At 40.5% G+C, this 23241-nt stretch overlaps 2 protein-coding genes across 3 annotated transcripts in view; both read right to left on the reverse strand.

The window, feature by feature from the left end:
* Positions 1-1019: 1019 nt before the first annotated feature.
* Positions 1020-23241, reverse strand: part of LOC127688027 (uncharacterized) — an 83546-nt gene continuing 61324 nt past the window's right edge. Inside the window, exons 4-6 of the mRNA XM_052186768.1 lie at positions 5979-6105; positions 5704-5764; positions 1020-1977 (exon numbers count right to left, since the gene is read on the reverse strand). Of these exons, the coding sequence (XP_052042728.1) occupies positions 1713-1977; positions 5704-5764; positions 5979-6105 (453 nt within the window). The 3' untranslated portion in view covers positions 1020-1712. The remainder of the gene's footprint in view (positions 1978-5703; positions 5765-5978; positions 6106-23241) is intronic.
* On the reverse strand, positions 13273-22968 carry LOC127687715 (cytoplasmic protein NCK2-like). Of its 2 annotated transcripts, XM_052186647.1 has the most exons (3): positions 22845-22963; positions 16934-17175; positions 13273-14233 (listed from the first exon to the last, which is right to left on the reverse strand). In XM_052186647.1, the coding sequence occupies exons 2-3, from the start codon at positions 17157-17159 to the stop codon at positions 14160-14162; spliced, it is 300 nt and encodes a 99-aa protein (XP_052042607.1). In that variant the 5' UTR covers positions 17160-17175; positions 22845-22963; the 3' UTR covers positions 13273-14159. The 2 variants fall into 2 exon arrangements, 1 of the variants encoding a protein (XP_052042607.1); XR_007978491.1 differs by lacking the exons at positions 13273-14233; positions 16934-17175 and adding an exon at positions 19944-20249 and having other exon boundaries at positions 22845-22968.

Consider the following 23241-nt stretch of genomic DNA (forward strand, 5'->3'; position numbering starts at 1 on the left):
TTAAATTGATGATTTTCATGGAAAATATTTCTGATAAAATTGAAGCAGTGTATAGAAAAGTAGTTTTAAATTAAAGATTTTTCATGGGAAATTATTCAGATAATAATGTGTACAGAAAAACATCTCTAAATAATTAAAAAATTAAATAGAAATATATTCTGATAAAATTAAAGTTTCTCTTAACTAATATTCAAGTAATATTGAAGAACTATATATAGATATGTGCTAAAATTGAAGAATTAGTTGGAAAATAATAATAGTAAAACAGTAAACATAGAAAATGTACCTAGAACATTGTCCAAGAACCTAGAAACAATTTTAATAAAATTGAAGATTTTGATGGAAAATATTTCTAATACAATTGAAGTAATATACAGGAAATGTATTATAATTTAAGATATCAGAAAAGATAATACAGATAAAATATTAGACATATAAAACATTTCTAAACTAATTGAAAAAGGTAGTAGAAACATTTACTGAAAATATTTGTGAAAAAATTAAGTAGAACTTGAAATAGTGAAGGTTTTAATTGAAAAATAATACAGATAAATGGTAGACATTGACAGGAGCTAGGATTTCTCAGAATCCATAGTTGAGGCAGCAGGCAGACTTAGAGCTCGGGCACGCTGGATAAGCTTGAAGCAAGGTTGTGATTCAGTCATTCCACAAACAGACCAGCCATAAAAGATAAGGGGCGTGCCTAGGAAAACTCCTATGGGTCATACACCATCTGGACTGGAGTCTCCTGTCTCCTGTCTCTTGGATGCAGTTTACTAACGTCGAAGTGACCTCCTGCTAACAAAATAAATCGACCTCTTACATTGCTGATGGCCCGAGCTGTATGTATGCCAAAAAACCCCCTCCGAGCGCCAGAATCCCCCGTCAATATTTGGATCAGCAAATCTTGTGTAACCGCTCCAAAACCCCTTGACTTTTCCTATATAAACCCCTAACTTTTGAGCCTCAGGGTCGACTCCTCTGTCTCCTGTGTGAGATACCTGTCAGCCCAGAGCTCTGATAATAAACTGCCTCATGTCTTTCCATCAAGTTGGTCTCTCATGTTTCCTTGGGTGTATGCTATCCCAAGAACGGAGTGGGGGACTCCCTAAAAAGGAGGTCCTACATTTGGTGGCCCGTACGGGGATATAGGTGGCACCCAGGAACCTCGAAGACCCCCCTTGTAGGTATGCTTGTTTGTGTGTGTGTGTGCTGGCAATGTTTTTGTTCTAAATGTCCTGAGTGTCTGAGTGCAGCACCTCTGTGTATGTGTTTTGGTTTCAGTTTGTTAACAGATAGGAGTGGAAGCAGAATTCCACTCCACAGTTTGTTTGCAGCTGCCGCTGCGGGCCTTAAGGACCCAGTTGCTGCAGAGGGAGACATCCTAGAGTCCCGGAGGCTGCAACCTTGGAGGACTCTCCAAGGGTGAGGGACAGTCAGGGGGACCTGACCGTGGTTTTCAGGAACGAAGGAGACAGAGTGCTTCTTCTACGAAGAAGGGAGTGGAAGCAGAATCCCACCCTGTCAGAAGTTGCGTTTGGCTGTTTAAGTCCAGACAGGGACGAATGTGCTGGGACATGCTAGTGTTTATTGTTTGTGTTTTGTTCTTGTACCTTTTGTTTTTTGTTTTTGTCATGGGGCAGACAGTGACAACCCCTTTGTCTTTGACTGAGGACCACTGGATGGAAATTAGGGCAGGTGGACGTAATTTATCAGTAGAAATTAAGAAGAAACAGTGGCAGACCTTTTATGCCTCGGAATGGCCTGATTCTGGGGTAGGATGGTTGCCCATAGGAACTTTTGGTTTGCCTATCATTAGGGCCTTGGAGGCCATTGTTTTTCACAAAGGACCGGGATGCCATCCAGACCAACAGCTGTACATCACAGTATAGGAGGACTTTGCGCGACCTCAGTGGGCCCGACCATTCCTCGCACACGGTCGTTCCAGCTCCAGGATCCTGGCTGCCAGAGGAGATGCTGCAGATAAGAAAATGAAACTGAAGCCTAAGGAGGGAGGCAAGTACAGCACTCCACTAGCACCTGTTCCTACGATCTACCCTGAAATAGAAGAACCCCCTGAGTGGCCTGCTCCCCCACCCCCACTTTACCTTGCATCCCCACTACCAGAACCCCAAACCTCAGCTCTGCTGGCCCCCCTTCTAGCTCCAGTCCCTGGGGCTGGAGGAAGGGGTCCCGCTGCAGGGACAAGGAGTCGATGGGGAGCCACCTCCGAAGGACTGGCCGACTCCACTGTAGCGTCCCTGGGTGTGGCACTTCCCCTTAGGGCTGTTGGACCACCTCCAAATCCAGATGACCACGATGGTTGACAACTTTTACAGTACTGGCCTTTCTCTTCCTCTGATTTTTATAACTGGAAAGTTAATCCCCCTCCCTTTTCAGAAAACCCTGCAGGGCTTACAGGTCTAATAGAGTCCCTGATGTTTTCGCATCAGCCTACCTGGGATGACTGCCAACAACTTTTACAAACCTTGTTCACCACCGAGGAGAAAGAAAGAATTCTCCTCAAAGCTCAGAAGAATGCCCGGGACAATGCCGGATGTCCTGTCCAGACACCGGCTGGGATAGATGAAGGATTCCCCTGGATGCGTCCTCAATGGGACTATAACATGGCACAAGGTAGGGAACAGCTGTCCAATTACCACCGGGCTCTAGAGGCGGGTCTCAGGGGTGCCTCACAAAGGCCCACAAATCTGGCTAAGGTGAGAGAGGTCATGCAGGCGCTGACTGAACCCCCTTCAGTCTTTCTGGAGAGGCTCATGGAGGCTTACAGAAGTTACACCTCTTTTGACCCCATGTCTGTAGGGCAACGAGCCTCAGTGATTATTGCCTTTATTGAGCAGTCAGCTCCTGACATCAGAAAGAAATTGCAGCAGATTTAGGGATTGCAAAATTGTACTGTAAGGGATGTGGTTAGAGAGGCTGAGAAAGTGTACCACAAGAGGGAGACAGAGGAAGAGAAACAAGAAAGAGAAAAGACAAAGCAAGAAAAGACTTTGACTAGAATACTGGCCGCAGTAGTAGACAGAGATAAAAGAGACAGGATTTGGCAGTCAGGGGACCTGGGAGACAGAAAATGGCAGGGGACAAGGAGACCCAGAAGAGATAAACCACACGTAGAAAAATATCACTGTGCACACTGTAAAGTCAAAGGACACTGGGCTCAACCTTTTACTCTAAGGTAGTGTCTGTCTTTGTCACTGCGGTGTGTTTCCAGTATGCAGCAAAATGCTGGGTCTTGTTTGCATATCCAGTCCATTTGTCTGTCTGCTTATCGGCCATTGATATTAATAGTTATTAAGGAATAGTGATTGCTGCTTCCTGTTATTTTTATGTTTGCATGGTTATCTTATTTTGGGCTTTGTGAAAGACTACTTTATTGCTTTTTCTAGGGTGGAGTTTCCCTCCTTGTGCTGGCATTTTCCATTTATTATACATTTTAGGGCTGATTTTGTGGAAGTATATTGTATACGTTTGTTTTTGTCATGGAATATGTTGTTTCTCCATTTATGTTAACGTTGAGTTTTGCTGGGTATAGTAGCCTGGGCTGGAATTTGTGGTCAGTTAGGGTCTATATGACACCTGCCCAGGATCTTCTGGCTTTCATATTTTCTGATATGAAGTCTGGTGAAATTCTGATAGACCTATGTTTATATGTTACTTGACCATTTTCCCTTACTGCTTTAAATATTCTTTCTTTGAATTGTGCATTTGGTGCATTGATTATGTGAGAGTAGAAATTTCTTTTCTATTCCAGTCTATTTGGAGTTCTTTAGTCATCTGGTATATTCATGGGCATCTCTTTCTTAAGGTTAGGGAAGTTTTCCTCTGTAATTTTGTTGAAGATATTTACCAGCCCTTTAGGTTGGGAATTTTCATTCTCTTCGCGATCTATTACCTTAGATTTGGCCTTCTCATTTTGTCCTGGATTTCCTGGATATTTTTGGTTAAGAAATTTTTGCATTTACATTTTCTTTGACTTTTCTGTCTCAGTATTTTCTACGGCATCTTCTACACCTGAGATTCTTTCTTCTCTTTCTTGCATTTTATTGATGGTTCATCTACGACTCCCGATCTCTTTCCTAGGTATTCTATCTCCAGGCTTGTCTCCATTTATGAATTCTTTATTGTATCTATTTCCATTTTTAGATCCCGAATGGTTTTGTTCAATTCCTTCCCCTTTTTATTTGCCTTTTTCTGAAAACCATTTAGGGATTTTTGTTTGCCCTCATTAAGGGATACTGGATGTTTTCCTATGTTCTGTATTTCTTTAAGAGAGTTATTTATGCTCTTCTTAAAGTCCTCTCTCGTCATCATGAGATATGATTTTAAATCAGAGACTTCCTTTTCTTATGTGTTGGGGCATCCAGGGCTTGCTCTGGTGAAAGAACTAGATGTTGATGATATCAACTTGCCATGGGTTCTGTTGCTTATGATCTTGCCCTTGTGTCCTGCTCTCTGGTTATCTCTAATGTTAGCTGATCTGTCTCTGATTGAGGCTTGTCTCCCCTGTGAGTCTGTGTGTGTGTCAGTACTCCTGAGAGAACAGTTCTCTCCAGGAGAAATTTTTGTATGGAAATAATTGGCACATAATCAACTACCTCCAAGGTGCAGACAGAATCCAGAAGGATCCTGTCCCCAGCTGTCCCTTGGTTCCAGGGTTCTGATATCTCTGTGTGGCTCTCTCATGGTCCGGGGATTTGAGCAGAAGTGGAGCTTACAGGTGTGATGGGATTTCTGGGAGATCAACTCTCTCCACACAGAATTTGGATGTGGAGCACTGTGGCATAGGATCAGTTCTGGATGCAGGCAGAGAATAAAAGGATCATGTCCCAGGCTGCTGCTCAGTTCTTGCGAACTGAGTGCTCTGTCGGGGTCCCTTTGAGCAGAAGTGGTATTCTTCCCTCTACTCACAGGCTTGTCAGAACTAGAATTGTGATGACTGAGGAGGACAGAGATATGAAGCCTAGAATTTCTGAATTCCTAGTACCCATAAAGGTGTTCTATAGTAAGAGTTTGGGTTATTCCCAGGATAATGACAAAACAAATTAATTGCAATCTTCTATGATATTCAGAAAGTCTATCAAAGGTGAAATATGACATATCTTTTCATTGTTTTGAAAGAGAAAGATGTATGTTGCTTTTTTAAATATTCCTATGTTCACTTGGATTTTATCCATTTTGACATATAATATACATAATAAAAATAACAAAAGAAAGATTTCCACAACTGCATTCACTCTTTTTGAATTTTTATTTCTTATAACATGTAGTATATAGATTAATATTTATCCAAAACAACATTCTTGAGTCTCATAAACTGCGCTCTCAACAAATTTAAAAATGCCCCTACAAGAATATTAGCATCACCAACTTTATCATGGACTTTTTGCTTATTAGAAGGTTTTTGATATATATTTATTACTATTCAATGTCAATATGATATCTAAGTAATTTGAGACTGTACAGATTAGCAGTTCCACAGCATAGCTCTAATGGAGCTACACAGCAAATGGATACACAACTCTGATAACTGATTTTGAGGTCCATGGTTTTGTTAGAAAATTTTAATCATAGCTACACTTAAAGGACAGATATTTTACCCTCTTGCTTTTCTTTAGAGTTTTAAGAACACATTAAAATTTCCTCAGAGATATATTTGTATCAGCTGGCACAGAAAATTACCTTTTAAATCTTCTAGAATTTTCAAAATGTTCTTCAATATCATGGTCTTCCCAATTAGAGCCTAAAACACAGTACCAGAAAATTAATGATATACTATTGGAAAACAGGCACAATTCAAGATATTGTGAATTTTCACAGCTCTATGAAAGCTACAGTGGAAATTCAATGAATCTGATTTATTTAGCTCATTCCTCAATGTTCTCAATTAAAATAACAGAAGATCTTCAATAACCAAGAAATATTTTTTCCTTACTTGAAAAAATTCACAGTCTTACCTAGAGCGTTGAGGTTCAGGAAGGTCTCCAACATCACATTTTTGTAGAGATTCTTCGGGGATGGATCCAATGATTCCCACTCTTCCTCAGTGAAGTTCACTTGCACATCATCAAAAGTCACTGCTCCCTAAAGCAGTGTACAACCCAAAGCATGATACTGAAATCAATGTAAAGTAAATGTATACTTCATTTACTCTATACTCATACATTTCTGGTACTTCCTTCACTCATTTTCTGATTCAGAAGTTATAATCTAATTACCATGTCATTTTAGAAGGAACTTGAATTGAAAGATTCACTAATGTTGCTTCTGAACACTTTACACTTTGAACTTCTCTTGCCTTGCAAGAGAAATGCCAATGAAGAGGGAGATGCGGGAGAAACAGATCTACAGAACTGAGCCCACATCTGAAAAGTTGTACAAACAATTACTAACTATAAAAATGCTCGGCAAGCTGGGTGTATTTCCTCATGTCTTTAATCACAGGGGTTCCAGCAGGTGTATGTCGTTGAGCCGGACACCAGCATGATCTATGTAATGCGGTCCAGGAGAGCAGAAGGGATTAAAACCCTCAATCCCCTGAGGAAATCAACCAAGGAAACAAAAATGATAGAGAACTCACTGGTCTTTACTAAAATTCCTACAAAGAATTATACATGCATTGCAGTTCTTTATTCATCTTGTAGAAACATGAAGTCAAAGAGTAAAAACTGCAGCATTAATAAAATTTTACTAAAAGGGAATACATGCTTAAATAGCTACAAATGGACAGACGAAAATAATAGTAATATGAATGTTGATCATAAATAAGCAATTTAGGGCAAGAGAGAGAGAGAGCTCAGCATTGAAAAACTCTTGCTGGTCTTCCATATAATGGTGGACAATTTCTCGCAAAGACTTGGGGACCAACAACAACTCATAACTTCAAGATCAGGAGTTCTGAGGCCATCTTCTGACAACAGTAAAGATGAAGCACACATGATATTCATATTCATGCACACAGGCAAAATATTTCTATTCATTCAAACATTTCAGAACAAAAACAAGACCGAGACTGAATGTCATACATCTAAAACCCAATGATCCTGAAACCTCAGATAATATTGATGTCATAAACATATGCCATCCTGAGAAATAGAATATAGTTTATATATTTGGCCAAATTTCAATATTAAAGATATGGATGAAAAACAGCACAAAAATATGCTTATATTACAAATACAAGACACGTGTCTTTTTTGGTTTCTCTACCTACTTTAAGGACAGACAAAGCTTCACAGAGATATTTGGTTTGGAAAAGAAAAGCAAAAATAAAATAAATTGAAAAATATAAAACCACAAGACTTTTACAATTGTTTATTTTTGACTAGCAAATGTATCTATTGTATTTTATAGGATTTAAGGAAAGAGATTGTAGTGAATGAATGGGAGCACGAGAAGAAAGCTGAAAGGTCAGTTTCAACCACAAAACAGTAGACACCAAGAATACGATGTTTCCACTCTAAAAGAAATGCAGGAGTAAATATGGAGTAGCGACTGAGGAAACAGCCAATGAAAGTTTTCCAACATGAGTGCCATCCTATGGACAAACTCCAATCCATGACATTACTAATAATACTGTGTTATGCTCCCTCAAGGAAGTCTTGAGTCCATGGAGAGGCTCCACAAAGTCTGACTGAAAAAAGCTGCAGAGATCCAGAGTCAAACCTTGCATGGACTTTGGGGACTCTTATGGAAGAGTTGGTGGGGAGATTGAAATCCCTGAAGAGGATAGATACTCCATAGGAAGAACAACAGACTCAACTAACAAGGACCCTTGTGGACACTCAGGGACTGAGCCACAAACCAGATACAATACACAGGCTGAACTAAGGCCCCTGGCACATTAGAAGCAGATACTCAGCTCACTCTTGATGAAGGTCATTCAACAACTGAAGTAGCTTTCCCTATAGCTGCCAGGGGACTATCTTTGGACTCTGTTCTCCTAACTGGGCTGCCACATCTGGACTCAGTGGGGGAGGATGCATTTAACTCATAAGAGACTATATGCACCATTTTGGGGGGATACATGGGGGTCAAAAAAACTTCTCAAAAAGAAACAAAGGAGACTCTGTGATAGCAAGGGATCTATAATAGTGACAGTGTTCAGGGTGATAATGAATGTATAAATTATTGGAGAAACAAAAATAAAAGAGAAAAATAAAAATAAAAAGTTTCAGTCTATAAACACTATCCTCTTCTCTAAAAGCTTTCTGGAAAGGCTCCTCCTACATGATCTTCCACAAGCACCACAAAGAGAATCAGACAGGACAGATAAGTGGCCCAAAACATCATCTTATCTAGAAAGTTTTGATTCAATCAACTGCATCCTGAACCTTGACATGAAAATCTCATGCTAATCCTGTGATGAAAATGCATTCAGTCTACAGTGATCCCAATAGTTTGTAGGAGCTCCTTCACTGTTCAGATGTCTAAAGTCTCTTTTGACACTCAAGGCCAAATCTTGAAAGTCACATCTTGTAATGTCAGACTACAAGTTATATCTTTCTAACTTATAATGGCACAGAATACTCCTTCCCACTCCAATATATAGGGATGTGCACATAGGTAGAGAGAATATTAGTCCAGGCAAGAAACAGAGTGGGGTAAACATCAAATCCTATTGCTTTGTCTGAGACACATTGGACCTCACTTTCTAAAGGCTTAGATGGCCCTATTCCTGTAACTTCTCATACATTTCTCAGTCCGGGTACTTCCTCTCCCTGTATGCATCTCTCCATAGGAGATTTCTCAATGCCTCAGGCTTCTAACCAAGTTGTGGTCACAAAATGCTACTCAAGCATCATTCTCATAACTTCACTGCAATGAACTCTCACAGAGGCTTACCTGGGGCTCTGACTCTGCCAAAAGACTGACTCAAGCCAAACTGAAACCATAGAGGAAGAAACCATGACCTTAAATTATTAATCTATCAATTTTCAGAAGCAGCACTGTATTAATGATCCTCCTAAGTTTGGCTTCTTAGTTGATGGACTCTGCCTCACTTGGATCATAGTTGCAGCAGGTTTCATTCATAGTTCCTTTTTGGAACTAGGAAACACTTTGCCTACTCCTTCCGTTAATTTATGATCCAGCAGGAGGAAGTGTTATACTTAGTGTACACTTAGGACATCTACCCACTAGAGCATGTGCTTCACTAAGTTCATATCTGTTTTATTTATAACAGCTAGAAACCGAAAAATATCAAGATATCCCTCAACCAAAATTTGTATACAGAATCGGTGGATCGCTTACAAAATGGAATAATATTTAGTCTATAAAAACAAGGACATTTGGAATTTTCCAGGCAAATGGAGACGTCTAGATACTATCATCCAGTGTTAGGTGTCCCATAACCAAAAGGACATAGATGTATGTACTCACTTACAAATGGATAATAACCATAAGGTAGAGGATATCCACACTACATTTCTTGGCCATGAAGAAACTAAACAAGAAGGAAGGCAAAGGAGCTGTATAGATAGCTCAGCTGGTAAGAGCACTAACTGCTCTCATGAAGGTCCTGAGTTCAAATCCCAGCAAGCACATGGTGGCTCACCACCTCCCATAAGTAAATTTGAAACCCTCTTCTGCTGTGTCTGAAGACACCTACAGTGTGCTTATATATAATAAATAAATACATCTTTAAAAAGAACAAGGAAGGCTAAAATGACCATGGCTGAATCTCACTCAGAAGTGAAAATAAACCAGTCATAGAAGGTAGATGAATGACAAACAACTGGAAGGACAGGTAGTTAAGAAAGGGGAAGAGAGGTAAGGAGCAGGTGTGGTGAGAGAAAAGAAAGGGTCAGAGGGTGAGGAAAATGAATTGAATTCTGCAGCTGTCAGGGAGATAGTTGCAGGCACCTTTAGGATGTGCTACAGACCAGGAATGGGAGGAAAACCAGGAGTGTATGGTTGTGATCTTAGCTGAGATGCATAGCAGTGAGATATGGACCCTGAGGAGGCCAAATCCTGCAGCCACACAGTCCCCCCTGTGGAGAGTTAAGGACACAAACAGAACCAACAACATTTCCACCCAAAATTTATACTGTCTAAAAGAAATGCAGGCAAAAAGATGGAACAGAGAATGAGGGAATGGCCAAATTATACCAGGCCCAACTGGTGACACATCCCGTGGGCAAGCACCAATCCCTGATATTACTGAGGATATACTTTGTTATACTTCCAGAGAGTAGCTTAGCATATGTCCTCTGATAGTCTCCATCCAGCATGTAACTGAAGCAGATGCAGACACCCACATTCTAACATAGGACAGAGTTCACGGAGTTTTTTGAAGCATTGGGGAAAGGACTAAGGGACCTGAAGGAACAGGAAGTTCATAAGAAGACCCACAGTCTCAACTAACATGGAGACTACAAGACTCTCAGAGACTGAGTCACCATCTAAAGAGCATGTTCAGGATGGTCTGAGTCCCCTACCATATATGTACTATGTGAGCTACTTAGTCTTCATGTGCTTCCCCCATCAAATGGAGTGGGAGATATTTTTTATGCTGTGGACTGTCTGTCAAAACTGTTCCCCTACCTTGACTTCCTATCTTTATCTCAGTAAGAGACATATGCCTAAACATACAGAGACTTGAAGTGCCATGTTTGATGGATACTCCAGTGGTTTCCAAGCTCCTTGGAAAGATAGTAGGAGTTACAAATGAAGGGCTCGGTAAGGTGAAAAGGAAACATGGTAGAACGTAGAATTTAAATTAAATAAATAAGTGATAAATAAGTGGGGAAAATGAACAAATACATATAAATAGAACAAAAATATAGAAGGAAGATCAGTATTTTTAAATTTTACTCCACTCAATAATTCGGGGTGTAAGCAAAGGAGAAGAGTTTTTTTTTGCCAAAATTTCACAGAATCGGCCTCTCACTAAAATTTACACTGTCTATTTTCCTCTGAAATGCAATGATTTCAATTTCCTCTGTCTGTGTTCTGTCAACACTCCATTCTCCTAAGTCCTATGAGAACAACTGTTTAAGATCCATGAACAGCTTTCTAGAAATTTTGCCATCTCAATTTCTGATAATCTAAACATTCCTTCAAAAGAGAACACAGATTCTGTGTAGTAGCAAAATCCCATGTTGATAATTCTTTTGTGCATTTTCTCTTTATCTGGTTGTTGCTCTAAGTTGTTACTCTGCTGCTGAGATGGAATCCTCTGAGCAAAAACATCTCAAGTAATAATCATTTGCTGTGAATGATTCTTCAGACATGTCACAGTTCATCACTATGAAAACTTAGAGTAGAAACTGAAGCTACAAACTGAAGGTAAAAGCATGGGCAACATTGTCTCCTGGCTTGCTCTCCTGCTTGGTCAGTGTCCCATGCTCAGGTAGCTCTCTCATCCAGCCCAGGCCCATTTGCTTATGAATATTGTCACCCTCAGTGGAAGAGCCTTCCCACAACAATCTTGAACACTATATCACACAGACATAGCAACCAGCCATTCTGATGAGAGCACACCCTCAACAGAGTATCCTTCAAATAACTGTAGCTCTGAAATGTTGAAATGTTGACTGATTCACTTCATTCCTTATTATTACTCATTGTGGTTTGCTAAGATTATCTCTTACTGCCCATCTCCTCTCTTAGCTTTCAAAATTAGCTAGCATTCCGTCTTGAATATAAATACCAAACAGGTCAGCAAAAGGGCATCACTCAGTCAACACTCTCTGAAAATCTAGATAGCAAACAATAACCCAGGAATAAACACTAAGCCAAACAAGACAAACTGAGAAACCTCTACTTAGAACTATACTCACCACAAACACTGATGCCTAGACACCAGCATAGAAAGATAAGGAATATCATCCAGGAAAATAAGTCACTTCTTAGGACATGTTAGACAAGTAGATAGAAGAAGAAGAGGAGTAGGAGAAGGACGAAGAGGAGGAGGAGGAGGAAGAGGACGAGGAGGAAAAGGAAGAAGAGGAGGAGGAAGAAGAAGAAGAACAAGACGATCAATCCGCATAAAGGTCTAGAATATATTTCAAAGGAAACCATAAATGAAAACTTTCCCAAACTAAAGAAGGTGTAAATTTGGTTTTGTCTTGGAATGTCTTGCTTTCTCCATCTATTGTGATTGAAACTGGGGAAGACCCTTGAGGACATCAGTACAGGGGGAAAGTTCCTGAACAGAACACCAATAGCTTATGCTCTAAGATCAAGAATTGACAAATGGGACATCATAAAATTACAAAGTTTCTGTAAGGAAAGGACACCAAAAAAAGGACAAATCGGTAACCAACAAATTGGGAAAAGATCTTCACCAACCTTACATCAGATAGAGGGCTAATATCCAATATATATAAAGAACTCAAGAAGTTAGACTCCAGAAAACCAAATAACCCTATTAAAAAAAAGGAGTACAGAGTTAAACAAAGAATTTTCACCTGAAGAAGTTCGGATGGCGGAGAAGCATCTTTAAAAATGCTCAACTTCATTAGTCATTAGGGAAATGCAAATCAAAACAACCCTGAGATTTCACATTACACCAATCAGAATGGCTAAGATTAAAAATTCAGGAGACAGCAGATGTTGGCAAGGATGTGGAGAAAGAGGAACACTCCTACACTGCTGGTCGGGTTGCAAATTGGTTCAACCACTCTGGAAATCAGTCTGGCAGTTCTTCCGAAAACTGGACACCTCATTTCCAGAAGATAATGCTATACCACTCCTGGACATATACCCAGAAGATCCCAAAGCATGTAATAAGGATACATGTTCCACTATGTTCATAGCAGACCTATTTATAATTGCCAAAACCTGGAAAGAACCCAGGTATCACTCAACAGAAGAGTGGATGCAAAAAATGTGGTATATCTACACAATGGCGTACTATTCAGCCATTAGAAACAATGAATTCATGAAATTCTTAGGCAAATGGCTGGAGATGGAGAACATTATACTGAGTGAGGTAACCCAGACTCAAAAGGTGAATCATGGTATGCACTCACTAATAAGTGGATATTAACCTAGAAAATTGGAATACCCAAAACATAATCCACACATCAAATGATGTACAAGAAGAACGGAGGAGTGGCCCCTTGTTCTGGAAAGACTCAGTGAAGCAGTATAGGGCAAAACCAGAACAGGGAAGTGGGAAGGGTTAGGTGGGAAAACAGGGGGGGGGGAAGGGGGCTGATGGGACTTTGGGGAAGTGGGGGTCTAGAAAATGGGAAATCATTTGAAATGTAAATAAAAAATATATCGAATTAAAAAAAAAATAAAGAAGGTGCATGTTAGTGAACAACAAGCATCAAAAATACAAAACAGATAGGGAAAGAGTCCCTTTGCCACATAATACTCAACACACTACACATATGTATTAAAGAAATATAAAAAAAACTACAGCAGAAAAATATTAAATAAACTAAACAAAAAGTTGTAATGTATGAAATCAGAACTATTAGATTCAAAACTGCCTTCTTTTTTTAAGGAATCAATTAATTACTTATACAATGTTTTCCCTGCAGGTATTCCTACAGACCAGAAGAGGGCACCAGATCACATTACATATAGATGTGAGCCACCATGTGATTGCTAAGAATTGAACTCTCATGACCTGTGTAAGAACAGCCAGAGTTCTTAACCTGTGAGCTGTCTGTCAAGGCCTATTCCTGCCATATTAATGTATATTATAAAAGACACACAGATATGGCCACAGGCGCTGCATAGTCCCAGAAACCACCCATGCACTTACAACAAAGCAACTGGTCCAGATGTTTTGGACAGAATTACAATCAGCAATGATACTGAAGTTATTAAGAGGTCATTGTCTGAACTAACAAGTAAGAAGCACATCTAGAAACCTCACATGTAGTCACATCTCGCTGATGTTTCCCATCCAACTCCATAGAGGACCCACCAACCCAGTGCATACAGATCAGCAGTGTGCTCCTCCCGATTTTGGGCAGATATCCTGTGCTCATGAGGTCTTGATTTCAGAGCTTCCCTGAGGTCCCCTCACAGCACCCAACAGTAGAGCTCAAAGCAGGATGCGGAGAACAGTTCAAGCTGCACAGCCACAGTGAAGACACAGAAAGCCTCCCGGAAGATCTCACCTCTTTGTCTGACTCTGCCAGCAGACTTGATTGGCCAGGGAGTCTTACCCCTCCTCAGGTTAAAGTGTGCTTCTGGTCTAGGCCTGCCCTTTTCCAGATTTCAGGAGTGGATTGCACTCCATTAGCAACTGAAAGAAGATTCCAAGACAAATCTTACCCTACCCAGTCCTGTGGTAGGACACACCATTCCATCTCTGGCCAGTTAGCTGCCTGTTCTTTCCCTCTGTGAACCAAGATGTTACCAGGACCTGACTTCTGACATTGCCTGAGCTTTTCTCAAAGCAGTTGTCTTCTTCCCATATTCAAGAAGAATAGCTGGCAATGACTATTACTCAATATGCAATGGTGGTATCTCTCTGACCCAGTGCATAATAATAAAATAATAAAACAAATCACCTTTGTTTTGTAAAATAATGGATGACCCAATGCTTGACCCAGGGTATTAACATTAAAGATGGAGTTGTAATGACAAGAGTTTTACCCAGGCAGTGGTGGTACATTCCTATAATCCTAGCTCTTGACAAGCAGAGGCAGGTGAATTTCTGAGTTCCAAGCCATCCTGGTATACAGAGTGACATCCAGGAAAGCAAGGGCCATACAGAGAAAACCTGTCTCTAAAAAAAAACCAAGAAATAAGAAAGAAACAAAAAACAATTGAAGAGTTTTGTTTATGGCTAAATGCTGAGATCAGGAAAACTGAAGCTTCCTTCAACAGAGGATAGGTAGCCAACAACCACAGGAGAAAAGCAAGAAACATAAGGGGATGTCTTTTGAGCACTATTACTAGTCAGCACATTTTCATCCATGGCAAAGGAAAGAAAGAACACAGTTGGATTAGAACAGATTTTAGAGATAAGCCTATATCAAATCATAGAGAAAGTGAGTCTTTCTATGTATATAAAAAGGGTCGTTAATAGAATGTCCCAATAAAGTCTGTCAGCGAAGGAAAGCTAGAAATATCAGATCTTTTTTATTTCATGTTGCAGGATATTATAGCTGATCTTCAGTATATACCAGAATACTTAAGAAATAAGTACTTCCAATGTGAGTTTTAAAATAAAATAATAAAACAAATCACCTTTGTTTTATAAAATAAAGTAGTACAAATAGAAAAAAACAAAAATGGCTTTTCTACATGTAAGTTGCAAAAAGCATCTACAGTCTAGATCAAAGGTGGATCTCAACATCTCAAAAGATCAAGATTAAGAAAGGGCTTTTACTCCCAAAGGTATAATTAAGAAATATTCCCCACACTAAACAGGGTTAGAGTTAGGGTTAGGGGATTAGAGTGTTATGGCAAGAATCAGGACAAGGGTTGTTAGGGTTGAGATGCTTAGGAAATTAAGGAGTTAATATAGGATTAGAGATTTAGGATAAGTCCCAGGATTAGGCTCAGGTTTAGGGTTAATGTGGCCATCATTATTCTTGATGGTTTCACTGAATCAATAGAATCCCTATTACCCAAAGAATGTGATTTTCTTTTCAGTTTTCACTATTTCCCTCACCCTGCCCCCTCCAATGAAAGGAATCCTCTCCCAGTAACACACAAAAAAGCCTACATACACTTAGCCCAGGTGATGATACTGGCTCATTTCCATGACAGACCCTAAGTGGCAAGCTGGTATTGTTGCCTATATACAACTTTATACTTACCTAAGGAGGCAACAATTGTAAATTATCAGCTCAGTTCAGTTTTCCTTCCACAGAGACCTCCCAATTATATTCCTAGATAATCTGAAGTAGTAACCATGTTGGTGAGCACAATATGCACACACTCAGGTATGGTTGCCCATCACTGTGGTGGCAATTATCTCCTGTCTGACCAGGTGCTATGGATTAATGTAGCTGAATGCATTTCCTTACCTTGCGATGAATTTAATCCCCACAGAGGCAGGAACAAGAAAAAAAAATTGGTTCCTAGCACAGTGGTTAGAGTTGGGGCCTTTGGGTGATAGAAGTTGCATAAATAATGGTGTTTATAGAGGGAAACGTATCAGAAAACACACACATACAATACTCGAAATTCTCTATCTCCCCTAGGCTCTTGCCATATGGTACTTACACCACATTGAAAATCAGCCAAGAAGGCAAATATGCATACAGTCACTTAACTTTGGGCCATGAGTGTAAACCAAATTAAGTCTTAATCTTTATAAAGTAACCAAACCTCAAGCAGTTTGTTACAGTGACAGGAAATGAACTAATAGGACAGAGGAAGAAAAGAGGCACATCTGTGAAGAACGAGATAACCAAACAGAGCTGATGGAGTTGTCCATTTGAGAGGCTTCTGATGTCATGTTGATAATCACCCCAAGTATACATTTACTGTCTGAAATTGTGGAATAAAATATCCTATCACCTAAGAGGAAGGGAAAAATGCTTTCTGCTTCTGTGTACACGGAGGTCAGTGCATGCGAGTTTGTAAGATAAAAGGCTGGTACACTGACAGGAAAGGCTACCGAGCTTGTCATAATTCTAAGTCAGGGTCCTCTACAGTTTGGACACAAGGAGACAGACAACTGTGTAGGGGTCCCTAGCACACAGAAGAGTTGATTTACCCCAGTTCCCAAACTGTATAACTTATCCAGAAAAGGAGGAGAGACTTTATCTCGATCTCAATGTAAAACCCAAGTAGGAGGCTATCAACATCAACCCCTGGCCCCAAAATACACACTACACACACACACACCATATACATATATACACACAGCATGCATAAACACACACACACACACACACACACACACACAGAAGCTGAAGCAGCAGTACTACCCCCTGGCTGTTCCTGTGGCGTGACCTCCTGTTTCAGGTCAGGTATGGACACTCACCTAGCGTGTCCTTGAGATTCTTCACCAGGGAGCCCTTCTTCAGGCTGTTCTTACGCTCCACGTAGTTGGAAGGCACATAGCCTGTCCTGTTGGCTGCATTTCTCACCCGCCACCAAGTCTTGGAGTCATCCAGCAGCCACAACCGCTCATTCTTCCTGATGTCGAGCTCCTGGTCCTGCTGGGCAGTATAGTCCCACTTGGCTATGACAATGACTTCTTCTGTCATCTTTCAATGAGTCCTTCTGCCAACAAAACATTTGAAGATGCTCATTAGCTACCTGAACACCTCTCCTCTGACAGATTTGAAAAATTGTCAATGACAGCTCCTATTGCCACCAGTTTCCTTCCAGCCTCTTGAAACACTTGCCCTTAAAATGACCTACTTGTAAGCTCTAATGCTGCTGAGAAACAACATCTTGTAATCAAAGCCTGCAGCCCCTCTCAGTGCACTAAACACACTGCACATTTTACGGAAGCTAGATGTAAACTTGGGGGGGGGGGACATTCAAAATAACAATCTCATAACTAGAGTGATCTTTTGACAAGTGACACCATCCCCTTATAGCTGACAAGTTTACACTACTATTCTCAGCATATGCTGAGGATTTTGAAGATATTTAATAAATATAACATACCCAAACTACTCCCATAAGCTCAAATTCAATTAGTGTACTACTAATGCACAGTGGTATCCTGAGTTGGACCGTAAACTACACAAAGGAAATTTGTGACGACACTGTTGAAATGTAAACAAAGCCTAGGCAACAGCAATGTGCCCTGTCAATTAGTTCTGACAATTCTATGTAATATGACAACACTGGAGAAATTAGCTAAGGGCTAATTTTCTGCACAAATAACTACAGCTTTCCTGTAAATATAAAATTACTCTTGAAAACAAAGCAATACTTAGATATTTACCACATCATTCATAATTCCCCAAACTGGAAAATAAACAAAGATATTCTTCAGTAGGTGAACTGATAAACCAACTGTGTACCTGACAGTGGAATATTTAAGTGTTAGGGACAGAGTAGGAGGAAATGAAGATGCTTCCTATGATTGAAGGCAGACAGCAAGGCTACAAAGGCTAGGCATGTGGATTTGGACATGGGGGTCTCCTGGGAGCAACCTTTACTGACATCCTGCAGCCCTGTTCTCTGTAGCTTTTGTGCCCATCACTGGGTCACACTGGGTCACTCAGTGTTAGCAAGAATCATCCGCCCTGACACCTGCCCAGGCTCCAGGAATCCCACCATGCTGCACGTGATGGCTGGCCGCCTGGCCTCCTCCAGCGAGAACCCTGTTAGGTGGGCTCACCCAGGATCATCTACAGCATGGTCCTCCTCTCCTCTGGCTGTGAACTCCCGCTTATCCTCACATGGGGAGCTGAACTCTGTCTTCCTGATTGTAGAATTCTGTTGTAGGACCAGTCTGCCTTGCTGTCTCCTAACTAGCTCTTGAATAGCAATTTCATTATATGACATGCTAAGAAAGGCAAAGATCTATGGAGACACAGGACCAGTGGACAGAGAGGAGGGGGAGAAACACGCAATGCAGAGAGATGGTGAGCACGTGTAATTGCAAATATATATCAAGACGTGTTGTGTAGACCAAAATACATAATAAAACTACTCCAAAATACAGCTTATTAAAACAAATGGCACAAATCTGATGAAGTCAATCTGGGACGTACTAGATAGGAAAGAACACAAAACACACAGGTTCACCTATTTCAGCAACTGTACCCTTCTCAGGTACAAAATGCACAAGTGTTCTTGAAGTGCAAAAATCATACCCAGCCCCTCTACTGACTGGATATGCCCCTCAGTTATAAAAGGAGTGATGACAAGATACTTGACCCAAACTCCTCTTGACAGAGTTCTTATGATCTTACTTCATGAGTTCAGAGTCACAGGAAACCCATGCATCTGACCCATGGAGGCACGAATATGACATGTTCTACTGTATTTGGGCACATAAATAAAGAATAATACATGTCTTCTCACTTATGAGTTACCACATTAGATAAAAATCATTTGGGAAAAAGAATATGCTTGTAAATTGTACACATAATGCACATAATATCCACGAAGGTAGAGTTTACACAAAGGTCTTCTCAAAGCCAGAGACGATAGCTAACTGCCGTCAGAAGGCCACAGCTTGTAGCTCAGACACCTGATTTCTCTACCAGATTAGACCCAAAAAGCAACGAGATAGGCATCTCTTTTAAAGTCAGGGAGAGGAACAAAAGTAGTAATAAAAATGAGGTTCAGAGGGGATTCCATTTAAATTCCATGCCTGCTGCCGAATTATATAATTTCCAAAATGAATTTAAATAGGATAAGATCATCATTTAAATCAGTTGATATCCAGCCAACCAAAGCTCTCTACTGAATTTCCTTCTGCATCAACAACAGTTATGAGAGGACTTGGATGCATTTATTTCAGTGCACGCTGAAAGCATAAGGCTTACAAAAACACAGCTTCCTGCTAAGCCACAGAGCAGGGTGTTGGAGAGGCCACAGTGTGCAGCTAAGGGATGCAGCAGGCACCAAGTGCATCTGGCCAAGAAAAAGCCACATGCACTGCAGGTAGCCAGACTGGGGGCAGAGGAACCAGATACCCCAGATGCAGGATATGGAGGTGCAAGACTTGGTGTTTTTCTGGCTAGGAATCAGTCTTGTTTTAGTGGGATCTTTCCTTGTTATGCCCTAAGATTTGCCTCAGGTCTTGGAAAAGACTTCTAACACTCTTGAGATAAAGAGTAAGAAATCTTTCAAAGTTATAATGAATGCAATTTGCATTAAGAGGTGGCCACAACCCTCTGGGGACCAGGGGTAAAATGTTACAGTTCAAGTGCTGTGTTTGGGTGTCTTGTGGTGTTTGTCAACCTGACTGGAATAAAAAAACCCTCAGGGCATTAATGAGACACAAAAATGTAGTGGGTATATTTATGCGGGTGCTTCCAGAGAGGTTTAGTTGAGGAACAATTTATCTTAAATAAGGGTAGCACCACTCTATGGGCTAGCATCCTGGACTAAATACAGAGAAAAAAAGGAGTAAGGTAGCTAAACCCCAGTATTCCCCTTCTTCCTTCCTGGTCTGGCCATAAACCAAGTTGCTTCCAGTGCCCTTCCTTCCCTGCCATGGTGAACCACCTTCTTCTGAACTACAAGGTCAAACAAATCCTTTCTTCCTTTATGGGCGTTGGCACTGCTTGGGAGCACGTCCTCTACCAATCATATCAGAACCTCCAGGAAAGGGCCAGGTCCCAGGACCACTCTTATCTTCTCTGGTGCTCCCACCCGGTTCAAATCTGTGAACACAGCAAAAACCAAAGCAAAAATCTTCTATCTAGGACCCAAGTTTTAAAACTATCAGTTGGAAACATAAGAGAGACTGCATAAAGTATGAAGGTCATGACCCATCTGGCAACAATAAAAGATTTATGAATGTGTAAGCAAAGAGTAATTCAGAATCAAGTAAGTCCTCACCCCCAATGACTCACAGCTCCCTGCAGGAAACAGTATGTGCAACATACTATACAAACCCAAACACCTCAGCTCAGATTCCAGACTAGACTTGGATCCTCCTGTCTATACAAAATCTTCTGCTTTTAAAGTAATAGAATGGAATAATTATGGGGCAGAAGCCTTAACAGTTTCCTGCAGTTGGTTTTCTCTCTCCACGAAGTTCCAAATTAGTACAAATATGAGTTTCATAGAAGTGTTAAAAACTCAGACTTCGTAATCCCAACAGAATCTCAAGCAATTTCAGACATGGCCCTACATACCCTTCTGCTATTTTGTACAATGTATGTCAAGCAGGGAGCTCAGCACTGATGATTATAAAACAAAAATATCAACTTTGAAAAATGTTCTTTATCAAAGGATGATCTTTATCATGTAGAAACAAACACCAAGTAGAAATTTAATTCATGAGAAACAAAGGAGCTTATCTCATTAGTATGCAGACTTACTCTCCAGGGCAGGAGGCTATAAATGGACATGTTTAGAAGCCTTGGTATGAGAACTAAATTCTGATATGGGATGGGCGCATGATGCCATCATTTAACACAGAGAACAGACACCATTCTGGGAAGCATCTTTTAGGAGACTGAGAATCAGGGAGAGTGGTATGTGTAGCTACAGAGCCAGGATCTTCACCAGGACTATGATTCCCATATTTGTCAAGCAAAACAAATTGAAATCCATGGGTAAAGAGGAGCAGGAAGAGGAGGAGGAAGAAGAGGACAAAAGAGAAGAAGGAAGAAGGGGGAGAGAAGGAAGAAGAGGAGGAGGAGAAGAAGGAGGAAGAAAGCTGGAAGTTACATGAGAAAGGACTGGAGGATGGAAAGGGTTGCTGGGGTGGGAGTGACTATATTCTGAACATATATGAAAATCTGAAAGAAAAAATAATTAAAAAAATAATAACATTGATTTAGTTTGTTTTAATGATTAATAAAGGTCTTAATAAAGATTAACTATTGGAGGACTGTCAATCTAAATGTGAGAAGGAAGACATAGAATTTCACAAACAAAATTAAAAATATTCACACAGACAAGCAGGAGGGAAAAGCAAGCCTACCACTTTTACTGGCAAAAAGTGCATCTATGTGCATGTGTCTACAGCCATACCAGAATGTGTGTCTGTGAGTAAGACAGAGAAAAGAGGGTGGAGGATGCAAACTGAGACCAAATGGGGACAGGTTTCACCCCAATGCCAATTCTCAACAAAAACTGAATTATTCAGATTATGTAACAACTTCACAGAGGGTCTCTAGAATGTTTTTTTCTATGTAACATATCATGACTTGAGTGGTGGAAGAGTGCAACTGATCAGTCAGAAAAACTCACTCAATACAGGCTTTGCAAGATGTGGCAAGCATGTGTCTGCATTCTATAAAGAGCACCTACAGATTTGTTGGATTACAAGACCAACACGATCACTAACTGCTCCCCCTGCTCTGAGGACATAATCCTGGATGGTCCAGCAGACTCTGGATAGCTACAAACATCCTTGCTAATCAAAGGGAAGAAAATTAGAGAGAGAATTAATGATGCTATGCTGTAGCCAAGAGATGTCTCCAGAACTAGAAAAGAGAGTTCTCCTAGAGCCTCCAGCAGTGTAGCTTTTGGTGACACCAAGTGATGTCACCTAGTGGGACTTGTGAGGACTCTGAACTTAGAACCACAAGTGAAGTAGGGGGACACTGTTTGGGGGCATTTGCACTGTGGGAATTTGCTCCTGCAGCAACAGGAAGCTGATCTCAGTGAAGAGTTTTTCTTTGGAAACAGGAGCATTCTATATTCTCTTTTTATTGCTGTATGCATGGTCCTTGATTCATGATTTACAAAAGTCCATTTGCATTACAGAGACTGACTCATGAATGGATTTTAGAACCAACTAAAATTCTTGTTTAACTTCAAGATGTGTGTAGATAGACCTGTCAGATGTCAAAGCATGTGACAGCACTTGGCAGGACCCTGATCTCCTGTGGGGGAACAGAAAGGCCAGTTGGTGGCTTTTTGCAGCACCGTTACTAATTACAGCCAATACACTTTAATCCTAACTAGGATATAATATGGAATCTAGTGGTTGTTCCATCTCTCACTAAATTAATTAAGTTGTGGCAATAGGCAAGATCTCACCACCTTCCTAAAACAGAAAAACACACCACACATAAAAGAGAACACACATAACAGCCCTTTCCATGTGCAGCTGCAAGAGGTGAGAACCCAGCACCATCTGCATGGTCAAGGAGCGCATGGTGACAGTCAACTGAGACCCATGTCATAGTGCTTCATAAGGATGAGCACATCAAATGTTCACAAGAACCTTTTGAAGTAGATGTTATCTACAGGTGCATTTAGAAATGATGAAAGGGGACTGGAGGTGTTCAGTGACTCACCTAAGTTCACAAGTTAGAAAGCAGAGGATCTGGGGTGCAAATTCACCAGAAGGCGCTTTCCACAAACCCACGGCTTCATTTACTATTCTTCACTTGGAAGCAGAGTTTTTCTGGTGTTCTAAAAAAATAAATCCTAGGGGGAAGATGGATGTTGATGAAAAAAAAAAAAGCCAAATCCAATTTACTTTTGACAAACAAACAGGTGGTATTACTTAGGGAGAAACACCAGAGGATGACTTGGGACAGGATTTGTGTTTTTAATATTTCATTAGAGAGAGGCAAAGTCTCCTGAGAGAGAGACTCAGACTGGATATTTCAAAGCAGAAGCCAGCTTGCCTCAGTGGGTTATCACAGAGGGGTTCTTTCTGTGACTTGTTTTCTGGCATTGTTGGCGATG

Source organism: Apodemus sylvaticus, chromosome 6, assembly GCF_947179515.1.
Source record: "Apodemus sylvaticus chromosome 6, mApoSyl1.1, whole genome shotgun sequence".
NCBI classification, from domain to species: domain Eukaryota; kingdom Metazoa; phylum Chordata; class Mammalia; order Rodentia; family Muridae; genus Apodemus; species Apodemus sylvaticus.